General features: G+C 45.6%; 4 protein-coding genes across 11 annotated transcripts; 2 read left to right on the forward strand and 2 right to left on the reverse strand.

Annotated features, from left to right (window-relative positions):
* The first annotated feature begins 26 nt into the window (after positions 1-26).
* Positions 27-2219, forward strand: LOC132262632 (uncharacterized). Its single transcript, XM_059761959.1, has 3 exons — positions 27-101; positions 894-1197; positions 1255-2219. Exons 2-3 carry the CDS (start codon positions 1107-1109, stop codon positions 2088-2090), a joined length of 927 nt encoding a protein of 308 aa, XP_059617942.1. The 5' UTR covers positions 27-101; positions 894-1106; the 3' UTR covers positions 2091-2219.
* Positions 2220-2286: 67 nt separating this feature from the next.
* LOC132262623 (anoctamin-1) lies at positions 2287-10048 on the reverse strand. 8 transcript variants are annotated; one of them, XM_059761939.1, is made up of 6 exons: positions 10019-10048; positions 9083-9405; positions 4990-5947; positions 4695-4927; positions 3786-4616; positions 2287-3725 (listed from the first exon to the last, which is right to left on the reverse strand). In XM_059761939.1, the coding sequence occupies exons 2-6, from the start codon at positions 9365-9367 to the stop codon at positions 3201-3203; spliced, it is 2832 nt and encodes a 943-aa protein (XP_059617922.1). In that variant the 5' UTR covers positions 9368-9405; positions 10019-10048; the 3' UTR covers positions 2287-3200. The 8 variants fall into 8 exon arrangements, with proteins under 8 accessions (XP_059617922.1, XP_059617923.1, XP_059617921.1 ...); XM_059761940.1 differs by lacking the exon at positions 10019-10048 and adding an exon at positions 9643-9747 and having other exon boundaries at positions 9143-9405; XM_059761938.1 differs by lacking the exon at positions 10019-10048 and adding an exon at positions 9643-9747.
* A 212-nt stretch (positions 10049-10260) lies between these two features.
* Positions 10261-11294, forward strand: LOC132261606 (uncharacterized). Its single transcript, XM_059760493.1, has 3 exons — positions 10261-10372; positions 10435-10716; positions 10795-11294. The coding sequence occupies exons 1-3, from the start codon at positions 10324-10326 to the stop codon at positions 11292-11294; spliced, it is 831 nt and encodes a 276-aa protein (XP_059616476.1). The 5' UTR covers positions 10261-10323.
* LOC132262624 (ER degradation-enhancing alpha-mannosidase-like protein 2) lies at positions 11286-13658 on the reverse strand. Its single transcript, XM_059761947.1, has 2 exons — positions 13448-13658; positions 11286-13384 (listed from the first exon to the last, which is right to left on the reverse strand). The coding sequence occupies exons 1-2, from the start codon at positions 13555-13557 to the stop codon at positions 11332-11334; spliced, it is 2163 nt and encodes a 720-aa protein (XP_059617930.1). The 5' UTR covers positions 13558-13658; the 3' UTR covers positions 11286-11331.
* Between the last annotated feature and the right edge of the window lie 7 nt (positions 13659-13665).

Here is a 13665-nt window from a genome sequence, read left to right on the forward strand (position 1 = left end):
AGGAGATCGTTCTCAATTCCCAATCAAACCCACATTTCGCGCCGCGACGTCTCCTAGTCAATTAATAGAAAGAGAGCTCAGTCAAGAGGCTTCCGATCAAGGTAGAATTGATATGTGATTATTTTTGCAACTTCAAAATGTTCGTGTAAATAACAAATAAACAAGAAAATTTTATGATTGCAAGATAAGAACTGTTAGAAGAGCAATCATTCACGGTTTTGTCAACAAAACAACTCTGTGTTTGCAGGATTTCTTGTGCACTGAAGAAAAAAAGTACATAAAAATACGCATATCTATTTTAGACCGTGTTTAGGCAGTTTTTGTCGATATTAGATTTCAAAATTTTCCTCTGTGATGTCTTGATTGACACCAGAAAATACACAAATGTGTTTTAAATACTTAAAAGTTGGTAAAAAGTTAAGGGGTAGAGGGGAAGACAATTTTTCTTAATTTTGTACACCACTTCTTTACTGTTTCCATACTCGTTCTCAAACTATAATAAATCTCTTAAGTTTTTTGAATAAATATTTTCCAAACTCAGCAGAGGAAATGTTGCAAATTCTTGAACATTTCCTCTTCCTGAGCTGTACACCACTCCAGACAGTATTATCTGCCCCTTGTAAAAAGAGATATGGAAAACATACGTAAATTTTCGAGTCTAGATTCTTTCAAAACTTTCACATTTTTTCTTATTTTTCCTATCAAATTCAATACAAAATGCATGATTTCGTGTGAAATACATTCTTCAATAAGCAATAAAGATTAATTTAATCAAGGTTTTCTTCGAATTTCTGAAGCGCATATAAGTGATAAAGTGAATGATAAGGCGAGTCTCAGAAGTGTCTTCGCTTAGCGCTCTAAAATAGCTCCACCTTGAATTTGAATACTTTTAGATATGCAAAAGCACTGGAACCTGGACTGATCGACGTGATCTTCCGGCTGTTGGGACAGAAGTGAGGACAATTCAGCCAAAGCGAGATCAGTGGCACTATTCAAAAGGGTCAAGTTTGGTGAAGTATCTCAATTTATGCAGCAAAGCTGTTCATCGCGCTGCGTCAGAACTTTAAAAGCCAGAGAAGCAATCCGAAGTGGCTCAGTTAGTGAGAATGGCAGAAGTGAGACACATTTCAGACTTGAGCTATGAGGAAAAGATTGTCTTCCTCCGATCCTTCGACACTATCATGACGGATTGTGATGGTGAGTGATTTCCAGTGAATGAGTTCAAACCATTGGATAAACTCTGGACTCTTCCAGGAGTTCTCTGGAGTGCTCTTCGCGATATTCCGGGCATTGGAGCGGCCCTAAATGCTCTAGAAGCATCTGGCAAGAGAATCATCTACGTGTCCAACAATAGCACTCGACCAGCCGAGGAATACAAGGAGAAGATCTCAAAACTGGGAGTTCAGTTCAAATACGAGAATCTCGTGCATCCCATGCTCTCAATCATCTACTATCTGAGGAAGATCAACTTCCAGGGTCTGATTTACGTGATCGGCACGACGCACACGAAGAACTTGATTCGCGAGGCGGGATTCAAAGTCCTCGACGGGCCGAACGGTGAGGTTGAGGAGGATTATATGAAGTTGCTGAAGCGTGTTCACGATGGAGAGTCAGTGAAGATGGTTATTTTTGATAATGACTTGAACTTCAACTACGCTAAATTCATGCGAGCCGATCTGTACCTGCAGAATCCCGAGTGCAAACTTATAGTTGGCGCCAATGATTACCGATTGCCAGTGTCTCAGGACTTTGATTTGCCCGGTCCTGGTCCTTTCGTGGACGCCATGCTGTCAAGCTTGGCTCCTGGCAAGAAGCCCATCGTACTCGGGAAGCCCGGCAAGGAGTTAGGAGAAGTCCTGAAGGAGCAATTTGACATTAAAGACCCGAAAAGAGTGCTTTTCGTCGGCGATATGATCAACACGGATATTAAATTCGCCCGAAATGTTGGCTTTCAGTCGCTTTTAGTCCTTTCCGGCGGAACTTCGCGGGAGAAAATGCAGGCCAACAAGGATGACGGCGTCATTCCTGACTTCTTCGCTGACTCCCTGGCAGATTTACGGTCAGTTTTTCATGGTTTAGCAATGAATTAGTGAAAGTTGTCTTACAAAAGGATGTTTAGAAGTTAAGCAAGTAAAAATATGTGTCACTGAAAGTTCATTCTCGATTCCATTCCAATGAAAGTAAAACGCAGAAGCAATAATATAGAAATTCCTCCTTAATTGCCGTCTTTCTTCTCTCGCTGTCGAACTAGAAGTTCCGCCTGATAAGAAAGTGATCGTCCTCCAGTTCAAGTCCACTTATATATTTATTGTTATACTTTCTCCTCAGAGTGTTTATAATATCGAAAAGAGTCACAATAACTGTCAATATATCAATATCCATTATATAATAAATAGTTCATATATACGTATATTATGTGTAAATAAAAGAGGTGTTGTAGAAAAACGACAAAAAATATATTGTGTGGAAAAGATTGTCGTGTGAAAAGTTAACAGCTTTCGTTGTGAGGTTTTTACTTCTTCATTTCGCTCTGGTATCAAAATCAAAGACAACAGTCAATCCTAACGTGAAAATTACTGCCACAAAACTTCAAGTACAAAAGAATATAAGTTAAATGCACTGGATCAGAGACTCTCGAGACTTTCAATTCAACATTAGACAATTTCTCCGTATTTGTAAGCTGAGGCGGCTTAATTGGCAAGAGCAAAAATTTTCTCTTTCTCTCTCTGATCATTAGATTTTCAGAAATCAGCACCACATAATCTTATTATCATGTCCCTTGCAAAACATCTCTCAAAACGTTTGGTATAAATTTCAAATTATCTATATAAATATACCCCAATTTGACCCCATTTTATCTCACTCACAACTTTCTTCTTCCTGTCCAAAGGCACATTTTAAGCCCATCAATTTGCGCCCATAGAGAAGTCAAGCATTACATAAAACTATATCTTCTACAGTGTGCGCCAAAATTACCCAAACAACCTAAAACCATGACAAATAGAGGTAAAATCATCCTTACAATGCTCATCACTGGGTAATTCATCACTTATTGTGCTAACTAAAAATTTTGTTTCACTTTTTCCGGGCAAATCTGACGCACTCTGCAGTAGAGTTTGCCGCAAAGTCCAATTGCTTTCCCCAATATTGAGTTATTAAGTAGAAAAAAGAAAGGTCACACAAAGAAGGAACTCAGAAACTCACGTAGATTCCGTGCTATTTCGCCTCGGTCGATGCCTAACATCCCCACCTTCCTCACCCTTCACCCCACCATTCGGCACAATCGCCGCAGGAGTCTTCGCGCCGGCGGACTTTAGGCGCTCCTGCTCAATGATAATCTCCCGCGTCAAGTATTCTTCGCGCTTGATGCGATCGCGCAGATGTCGAGGCTCATCAGGCACTGCCCACGCCACCAGCATTTGCACGAAGCCCACCACGTTCTGGAAGACCACGAGGAAGGCGAGCCTGGCAGCCAGGATGTGCCAATAGATGAGCGGACGCTTGTAGGGTCGATCAGCCCACGGAGGATTCCTGTACTCCTGATATCGACACATGGAGACATTCACAAAGTTAGTCTGCACTGGTGCAATGCCGTCCTGGAAGTCGCTGGTGTTGAAATACGCCAGTGTGTGATTCAAGTAGCCCACATCCGTCTTGTCCGGGTTCACAGACAACATATACACCAGACGTGGGATGAAGTTAGACGAGAAGGCAATGATAAAGGCCTGAAAAGGACATTTTCCCATTACAACATCATCCAAAATGAGATCAAACTTGCCACTTACGCTAGAAACAACAGCTATCCTCACGAGGATATTCATGATATTGTACCACACGCCAATGTCTTTCACTCTCTTAGGCACTGGTCGTCTGTAGTACTTCAGGAACTTCTTGGCATCCAGTCTCATTTCGAAGATGTTGTTGATGAGAGCAAAAAGTGGCGCCAACGGAAATGCCACCACGAAGATTGTGATGAAACCATACTGAATGATCATTTCGAGGTAGTCGTCAAACAGTCCACGACTGCTCCACGCCAAAAGCTTATAATCCTCTGTCCATTGACTGCAGCAAATCAGCTTCTCGCCATCGTCTTCCTCACTATTCTGCACGAACTTATTGCGAATGGTGTTGTAGGTCTTCTTGAGGAAGGGCACAGCCATCTCCATCACGGCATTCAGCGCCTGCTTTCCCACCATGATGATCACCAATTGGATGCACAGCTCCATTAGACAACCACCCGGACTACATTCCTCCTGTCGCAGCTTGAAAATCCTGTTGTACTTCGCCGGATAGCCCACAAACTTCCCCTTGAGGAAGGCAATGTAGAAGATGGAGGAGTAGTAGTTGACGAACTGGAACATGTAAATCTTCAGCGTGAGACTCTCGTCGTACTCCGTCTGCGTGCGCCTGTATTCCAGATCAGTGAGGAAGACCGCCAGATAGTCGTAAATATAGTTCATGATTGTGATCACCACCAAGTTCAGCAGGGCCGCCGTCACGGGCGTCACCATGATCTTGTATGACATCGAATCTGTGTTCCCGTACAGATTTCGCGTCGTTGTCGTCGACATCCGGTATATGATCACGCCAAACACCGCTGCGACGGCCAAAAATATCTACCCAGGGCGAGATACAATGTATTCAAATTAGGCACATTATGCACACACACCTTCCCCATTTCTGGCTCAACTCACAAACAGGAAAATCACGGAGAAGCTGACAAAGTACATGGGGAACTTCTTCTTCCAGAACGGCACCGACGGCTCCAATGTCTGTGTCACCACGTTGAATTTCTTCTTCTTCGCACTCTGCAATCTGGCCAGATATTGCGGCCTTGCGTGCTCCGCTTGGTGGCAGAATCCCGTGAGGCCCCATCGGTGGATGATCTTGGCTGAGTGTCTCTTCCACAGCTCCAGATAGACGACAGCTGCAGAGGAACGAGAACAATGTACTGTGCTCACGTGAGTAATAAATTTGTATCCAACTCACCCCAGATGGACATGAAGCAGGCGAAGAAAACGGTGACGTTATTGTCAATTAGGTGGGCGACCCGTGAGTAAACACAGGTCTCCGAGAGGTACCAGTAGTCACACTTGGCATCGCATTGTGGGCACATGATGATGCTCTTGCCGGCGCGGCAGATATCCTCGCTGATCTGGTTGGAGAAGAGCGTCACGAGGCCGTACAGGAAACACAGCAAGCCCACGATTGCTGCTGGGATCAGCATGTGCGTGTAGAAGCCCAACCAGGCGAAGTAGAGAGCAATGCGAGCCCCAAAATAGTCCCGAATGTGATCCAGAGGCTGATGCTTGATCCAGTGCTTCACAGAGGCCCACTCGTTCAGCAGCAAATGTCGCTGACTGTCCGGCGTCTTGAGGTCTCCATCGTGAAGTGGATAAGCATTCGTGTAAACTCCATCACTGAGGAGCTTCTCAATGCCCACATTCGCCTCCTTGTCAGTCCCAAATCTCTGTCTCTCCAGAATGAAATTCACCACAGCTATTCTCACATCTGGCGAGAAGAAGTCTGGTCGCTCTGTGTCAAAGAGATAGCTCTTCTCCCTTGAGAACTCGGCGCGCAATTCATTATTCCTCTCTGGAAAGAGTGTCGGATCGAGCTTCACGAACTCAAAAGGCTTCCCGAAGAAGGACTTCATTTCATCCAGCAAGTGAAACTCCTCTTGAATGATATCTTCACTGCCCTCAATCTTCTTAATCGGCATTCTCATCTTAAGAATCTCACAGAAACGACACAGCACTTCGCGAGGCGCGTGAATCTTCACAAAGTGTATCCTTTGGTTCTGCTCCACCTCCAATTCCAGACCCTCATTCATGAGATTCGTCTCAAAGGCCTCTCGCTTCTCCGCATTGCCGGGATTCGGATCGTCTCCGACGTACGACAGCACAAAATCCACCGATCGCTCGCCATCCTGAAAGCGTCGCCAAGTCTGCAAAGAAGCCACGAAAGATGAGTTTCCTCCAAAAGCCCAGAGTCAAATCAATCCTATAAGCTACGATTTACACTACTTTAACTCCACCGCAAAACCTACAGGTAGTCTGGAAAGTGCTTCTTTCACCTCTTCCATGGCCCGAGAGTGACTAAATAGACACTTATCAACATCAATTGCAATCGCTTTCTGTCAATTGCTAAAGTACTTTCCCAATTGTTATTAAGATAGATTCTGACTGAGATAAGATTCTCTATTGCCAGGAATACAACATTTCGTCTTCGTGCCTTTTTTCCACATTAGAAAATGAACCAACATTATGACTGAGCCATTTTCGCAACATTTAGGAATATTTATAGAAAATGTGTTTCTGGCCTTTCCATTTCTATGCTTTTGATTAGGAAGAAATATATATTTACAAGTGAGTCAACGCGGCGTTTTGAGAGTGACACACTAAATTATCTTGAAGAATAGGATGTAAAAAATAAGATAAAAGGGAATTAAAGTAATGTACATCATATTGAAAATTCAAGGAATATTATTTTGGGGAGAAAAAAAGCAAAGCAATTGAAAACTCAACAGATTTAGTCACTTTCTCAACGACTCATTAGCTTAGTTAATTAAACACATATTAAGTAATCTCTTGATAAATTTCTCTCCAAGGCTTTGTGTGTTATTAATAGCTTGAATATTGTTATGATTTCATGATTTACAGGCAGTTGAATAAACAGTACTATTCATGTTATTGATCTACAGAAATAATCGTATTTAGAATGTGTGTTTAAAGCAAAGTTCGAGTCATACTGCATTTTACAAGTTTCCGCACTGAAATCATCCCTAAATCACTGCTCGAGAAGCAATTTCTGTATATCAAATAAAATTTATTGACTCTGATAAAGAGGATTAACCCTATCAGTCGTGGCTCTGATTTTCTACGCGTACAAAAGACCCGCCGAGAGTATTTATTAAAGTCATATTGAGCGGTTCGGTGCCATCCTGTGCTCAGAGATACTATAATTTAATGCAAGCACATAATCTCCACACATTGTTTACTTTACACTATCAGAGTACATAAAACCGACCGGAGACTGTATAGAAAAAAGGCCACATCGAATTTCTCAACATGAACCTCAGCACAGAGTCTCTCGATAAGTTCTTCACAGTCAAATCTCACCAGAGAATTAGCAAATTTAATGGACAAAGAGAGACACGTAAATCACTTGAATAAATTCTTGCTTATGACTCGCCATAAAGTGCACAGAAATCTTCTTTCTCTCACATTTTCCACATCTTTTGCCGGCTGTGCGCGTCATCACAGTGCCTGACTTTATAATTATAAACCCAAAATTCCCGCATGGCTTCCATATGGAGTGAATGCAAATTGGCTTTTGGGGCGCGCAGAGAAGTGAAGCGCGGAGGCGCAAATTAACAGCAAGAAAAACACCTACAAATTCAAACTCTTCGTCTCTACTCGTGCCACTGAGTGAGATGAATTTCGCCAAAATGACACCCATCAGACCGAAATTCACTCCACATAGTTCACTTCTTGTCCCACACAAGGCTCAAGCTCGACTGAACTGTGCGCAATTCTGCTCTTAATCGCCACGCAAAGACTCTTCCTTCGTAGCCGAAAAGCAGCTGATCGTGAGTCAATTGACAAATCTGTGCAAATTTTTACCGTCTCCGGAGTATTAATTAACCAAGCATTATACTCTGCAAGATGACTACCATTTGTGGCCAAGGTATTCCCCAGAAATTCATCAACACAGACACACAATCTCCAGAACAAGACAAAATATCTAATCAAGATAGTTATTCACCATAATTCCAAACCTTCCAAACACTGCCAAGGGAGGAAGAAATACCGGATAAATTGCCCTTGAGAGTCAAATACTTTTCACACTGGGTGGCAAAAAGCCTAAAACCCACAAAGACGAGCTCTGCGTAACACAAATAATGTCTTTCACTTTCAAAGGTCGACCAACGATTGGCGGGCTCAATACAAACTTACGTGAGTCTCACACGCAATGGGCAGTTTTTCCAGCAAGATTCGCATTTTCTCATGCCAGAGAATGCCAGAGGTTCACAGAATATCGCACAGTCCGTAATTAATCGGAGACAGATTATCTGAGAAATGCCTAATGAAGCAAATTGACTAGAGAAGTTGAAGAAAAAATGATGAAAAGCAGAGGCGCAAGTGTTTTGCCAACACAGGTTTTATTCACACTAACTCGCAAATACGGCAATTCTGATTCATTTTGCGAGAAGAGGTGAACATATAGTGAATATTTCACATTTAACAAGAAGTCGTCTGACTGTGTATTGCATTACTCATGAGATTATTTCTCAATAGAGGCAAATATAGTATCAAGTTTAAGTGTTGACACGCTTCAAAGACGCTCGTGAACTTGTAAGTGTATCGAAAACATTGTGATAATAATCTGTGAAGACAAAAAAAAATTGTTTGGCGGAAATGAAGAGCATTACATAGAAGAACTTGCACTGTACATTGCCAAATTCGGCGCTTTTTGATGAAAATTCATTGAATTACGAAGTCTAGTTTGTCTTACAAACCCTCAGTTAAGCTTTATGTAGTAGAAAATCTCCAAAATCTTCTACTGAGGAGCACATTTTTCTTTAGAATTTGATCCCTGCATTAATTAATATCGCATTTTCCTGATAAAAATTGATTTCAAAGCTCAAAGGAATGTTGATAGCGTGAATATTGAGCCCGTGAAGCGTCATCAGTCGACCAACACTCTGTGGCGAGAGTTTCACCCTCAGCGCAGACATTAAATTCTATTCAACCCTTACCAATTACCCTAATTGAAAGTCCACACCCAGGATAAAAGAGGAGAGAGCAAAATAGAGGATTGGGGAAAGTTATGCAAAAGTGGAATTTAGCAAGAATTCTAGCTAATAAATTGTGATGAGACTCTCTCGGGGCATTTCTTGTCGGTGTGCTTGTGAGTTAATCGCCCCGCGAGGCCTCCTGAAGGTTGTACAGAGAGTTTATAGGATTAACAGAGCGATCCCAGGCACCAAGAGAGCTAGGGTTAAGGTAACTGTGTGCGCGCTTCTGTCCAATTAGCCAGCCAGTAATTTTGTGGGCAGAGAGAGAAAATCATCGTTTACCCTAGCTTTCCACTGCGAATAAGTTATCGTCTGTTTTTGTTTAATAAGGAGTGCAGAAACCTCATCATTTTTCCCCGGAACGTCACTGTACTTGGCCACGCTGTTAAGCCGGGGGCTCACGACGGGCGCGTCCAGCTCGTCCTCCTCGTTCAGGGCGCCATTCTCCTCATACAGATCCTCAGCCGAGTGGTAGATCGTCTGACGCGACAGCGTCAGCGATCGCCGGTTGATCGCCTCGGATGCCACAGAGATCGTGTCCAGGTAAATGCTGTCTCTGTCGTCCATGTCCTCCAGGCATTCCTCGTACGGCTCACTCACATTCACTGGAAGAAGCCAATGCAGGAGATTAGACATGCCGCACACGGCGCCGTCAGGACTTCCCGACATCCCAACTTCAGGACGCTCAGGACAGTCCTGAAGAGTCACATAAACAAGCCCAATTCACACAAATACATCATCACAAGAGGCAGGGAGTGACATGGACGTGTAACTAAACAACCAGACTTGAGGCAGTGCAAGACGGAAGAACGGTGCAGAGTTGAGAAGCCACGAAATCTCACCTCTTCGGTACATCTTTAGGGCTCTATTGCACACAATCCTCGGCAGTTCTGCCCGTCCGGGAGGGCGAAAGAGTGTCTAGCCACTGGCGAGAGACACCGGCTCTGAGATTACAGCTGGTAAATCTCTGCCCAGCTGATAAGCGCTATCAGTGCATGCTTCCTCGCCACTCACACAGTCTCGTCGGCTACCCACACTGGAGCCCGCGCCCTAATCTCTCGGGCAGTGGAACGCAAGTTCACGAGAGTATCGAATTTTAGAGATAAGGAGTGCGCGGAATGCCGCTCTCGAGCGCTGATCGGCGGGACACCGCACGGGAGAGTCGAGTGGCATAGGCAGTGAGGCTGGGGAGGGTCGGGATGTGGCCCAAAAACGCACCTGTTTGTCGGCTTTTTCACCTCTTCCTGGAGACTTTTGACATCTCTCTCATCTGCACATGACGTCACCTCTGCGAATACCCAGCTCGCAGATGGCGCTGCCGCTGGGCGCCGAAGAAAGCGCGGGAGTCGCCGCAAGACCATCAATTCCGCGAAATTGTGCCACACGATTCGAGTCATATGGAGTGAAAATGAAATTGAATTAAGTATGCAAACTTGTCGCCACAGAAGGAAAAGTGAAAGAAAGCAAAATGAAGATCACCAAAAGTTCACTTCCGCACTCTCAGATTCATTCCAGTCGCTGAGATGAGGAGTACATTGGCTGTGTTCCTGGGACTCGTGGCGTTCGCTTCAGGTGAATATCACACTTAATCTTTGCGTCGATATTCCCCTTCAAAGTCGCGTGTCATCTTGCAGGAGACTGGCTAAACAATGATCTTCAGCATGAGGAAGTCTACTTTTATCACTTGAAGCCCAATCAGACTGTGAAGGAAGCTCTCCTGGCCAGAGCTCGTCGACCAGCTGAACAGAATTGCATGTGCACAACCACCCAGTGTGATTGCTGTGCAGGACTCAAGTTCCCGAGGCTCAAGATTGACCGGCAGATCTGCACAAAAATGAACTACAACAGGCAAACATCCCTCCTCAGAATGGGAGTCACCATGAATGGGAAGCAAGTTGGCCAGCAGACAATTTTCGGTAAATATACTGTGAATTCGTCTCTCTGGTAAAGTAAGATTTTGCGCCATTGCAACTGGGATTATGTTTTCCTTCCAGTTCGCCAGTCAGACGGTTCTGGTGGTGGCCAGGAAGGCGGAGGAGGAAGCAGCCCATCTCCCTTCTGTCTGCCCATTCCCATTCCCTTCTTCAACATCGATCTCTGCGTGAAGCTCTTCGATCTCGACACGCCCGGACCGAATCTGCACATGTGCATGGATTGGCTGGCCAGAATCGCCTCGGTGCCCATCATTGTGCTCCACTTTGACTGTATGCAGATCGGCCTGGACGGTGTGGCCTTCATGAAGCCCGGAGAGACGCTGGAAATGCTACCTGGTGGAGTGAATCCCGTCGATCCCACCAACCCAATCATAGAGCCAGGCTCTCCAGTTCCGGTTTCTCCGGTGGCGCCTGTGAGTCCAGTGGCTCCTGCGCCTGTCCAACCGCCGGACACAGGTATCATCACATCGCCCAGTGGCCCGAATCTGCCCCAAATCGGCGGCGATGGAAGCGATTTTGACCCCGTAGATGAGATTAAAATTAAACCGTGGTACGTTTGACTTCCTAGTGTTTTTTTTTGGTATCACAAAGTGAGAGCTAGAAGAACTCCCCGTGGATGCTGAGGCGCTGGAGGTAGGATTGCGCTTTGCAAGTCAGCAGCTTGTAGTCGTCGCTCTGGAGAGAGAAGTTCCTCGCTGCCTGATAGTGTGGCCCTCGGCGGACTTTCTCCAGTAAATTCTGAGCGTCGAACTTTGGTCTCGCGGGTTGCGTTGACTTCAGAATAGACTGAACAAATTCCGCCAAGAGAGAGTTGTTTTCACTCTGATTGTCCACAAAAGATCTCAAGTCTGCCGGATCAGAGGGACTTTCTGTCGTGTTGAGAGAAGAACTGGAACTTGTGTTGTCGTCGTCGAAGGAGACAAAGGATCCAGAAGCCTCTCCTGTGATCTCCTCAGCCTCCTTGCTATCTACAGGGGATTTCGTGGTCTCCTCGGGCTTCTCCTCAGTCGGGAGAATAATGCTGTCGTCTTCCGCTTTCTCCTCAGTGGTGGCGTTCGCCTCAGTCTTGTCCTCCTCTTGACGCTTGCTCTCCTTCAGGAGACTTAAGATCTCGAACACAATATTCTTCCTTGTCTCCTCCGGGTCAGTCTTGGTGGTTTCCACCTCGATTGTGAAGTTCTCCATTGGCTTCTCCTCGGGAATCGTGTCATTCTGCACGGTAAACTTGAAGATCTCCCCGCGGAAGTCGATGGTTTTGTATCCGGCCAGGAGATCTTGGCGTGGCACATCATAACAACAGCGCAGAGCCGCTGGATCGATGGGATGGGCTTCTGTGTTGAAGATATATCCACCAGCCTCAATCACGCACTCTCCATTCGGCGTGCTGATCACTGTTCCCGAACGCCCGTCGTTGTTCAAGAAGTTGTCCGGATCGAAGAGCAAGTAGAGGTATTTTGTGGTCTCCGCCAGGAAGAAGGACTCCATTCGGTCCTCCTTCCTGTGATCCCTCACGTTCTTGATCGTGGCGTAACCGCAAGACGTCCTGGCACTGTGCTGGATACTCCTCAGCATGTCCTCGCCCACTTGCAGCAGAAACGGATCCCCCGTGGCTCTGTACAAGTACATCACAGACTCTATCAGCTCCGGCCTGAGCGGGTAGTTCTCCCGATTGGCGCCCGCTTCAGCATTTGGGATGTTATAGAATTCCGGCAAGAAGCCGTACTGCTTCCACACGCCCACGTAATTGTGCAGCGTCTTCATGGCAGCACTGATGTCACCGATGAGACTCAGCACGCCTGGCCAGTAGGCTTCCAGTGATTGAAAGACGGGAAGTGTGACCTGTCCCTTGTTCATGCTGACCCAAATATACCAGTCGTCACGCTTCAGGAATTTCTCCACAGACGCTCGGCCGGCGTTGAACATCTTCATGAGTTCCGGTCGATTCAGCATTAGCGCTCCCTTGACCAGATACTCATAGTACGAATCGACGCCGGCGCCAATGCCTGCGTCCTGGGCCGTCCACCTGCCCGTCTGCACGTCGATGTGATTCCCGAACAGTCCGATCGGTGACTTGAACGTCTGCAGAGCGTAGAGAGCATTCAGAGCAACTTCCTCGTAAATCGGATCACCTGTCAGGCGACTCAGCGCGCCAAACTCCACAATAAACGTCCCCACACCAGCTGTGCACGTGACGCTGGTCTCTCCCGGCGGGATGCCGTGCTTCAGATTCACCGTTCCATACGGCATTCCCGTCTTGGTGTCGAATGCAGGCAGCAATCTCTTGGCCACGTCCTCAGCCATTCGCAACAGTGGTCCATTGCATGGCCAACCAGGCTCCAGCTCCACTCCCGCCCGTCTGGACAGCAAGTGGGCACTCAAGAGTCCACCGACGATCCGAATGTTTGTCTCGAAGACACTCACATTGATGTCTGAGTCGAAGTTGGAGTTATTCACGAGAATCTCCACAACTCTCTGGAATTCGGTGTTGTTTCCCATCACCGCCAGCGTGTCCAGGGCATCGATCAGGGTGAGGGAATAACTGCCCCAAGTATCCACGCCGTCGCAGGACAGTGGCCGGAGTTCGTCAAAATCGCTGGCATGTCTCAAGTAGCCATCGTAAGCATGCTGGAACATTTCTCGAACTTCTTCTCTGGAAAAGGAGTTTCAGCTATTCAATTGAATTGGTGGATTTTAGGAACACTCATTAACTTACCGAAGGTTTTTGATGTCCTCCTTTGTGTATTTGCGAAGAGCGTCACATTTTAGAATGGCCAGGAAGAGGAAAAGCAGCAGGAAATATAATTTTCCACGTGAACAGGTCATTTTCCTGCTTTATTGTTATTTTATGACAGCTGATTGGCATGGAATTTCGGAAAAAATTCAAATAATTTTCGTTATGCAAAAAAACTACCCAAAAAGTATAAAAACAAA

Source organism: Phlebotomus argentipes, unplaced genomic scaffold (genome assembly GCF_947086385.1).
Source record: "Phlebotomus argentipes unplaced genomic scaffold, Phlebotomus argentipes genome assembly contig_15, whole genome shotgun sequence".
Lineage (NCBI taxonomy): Eukaryota > Metazoa > Arthropoda > Insecta > Diptera > Psychodidae > Phlebotomus > Phlebotomus argentipes.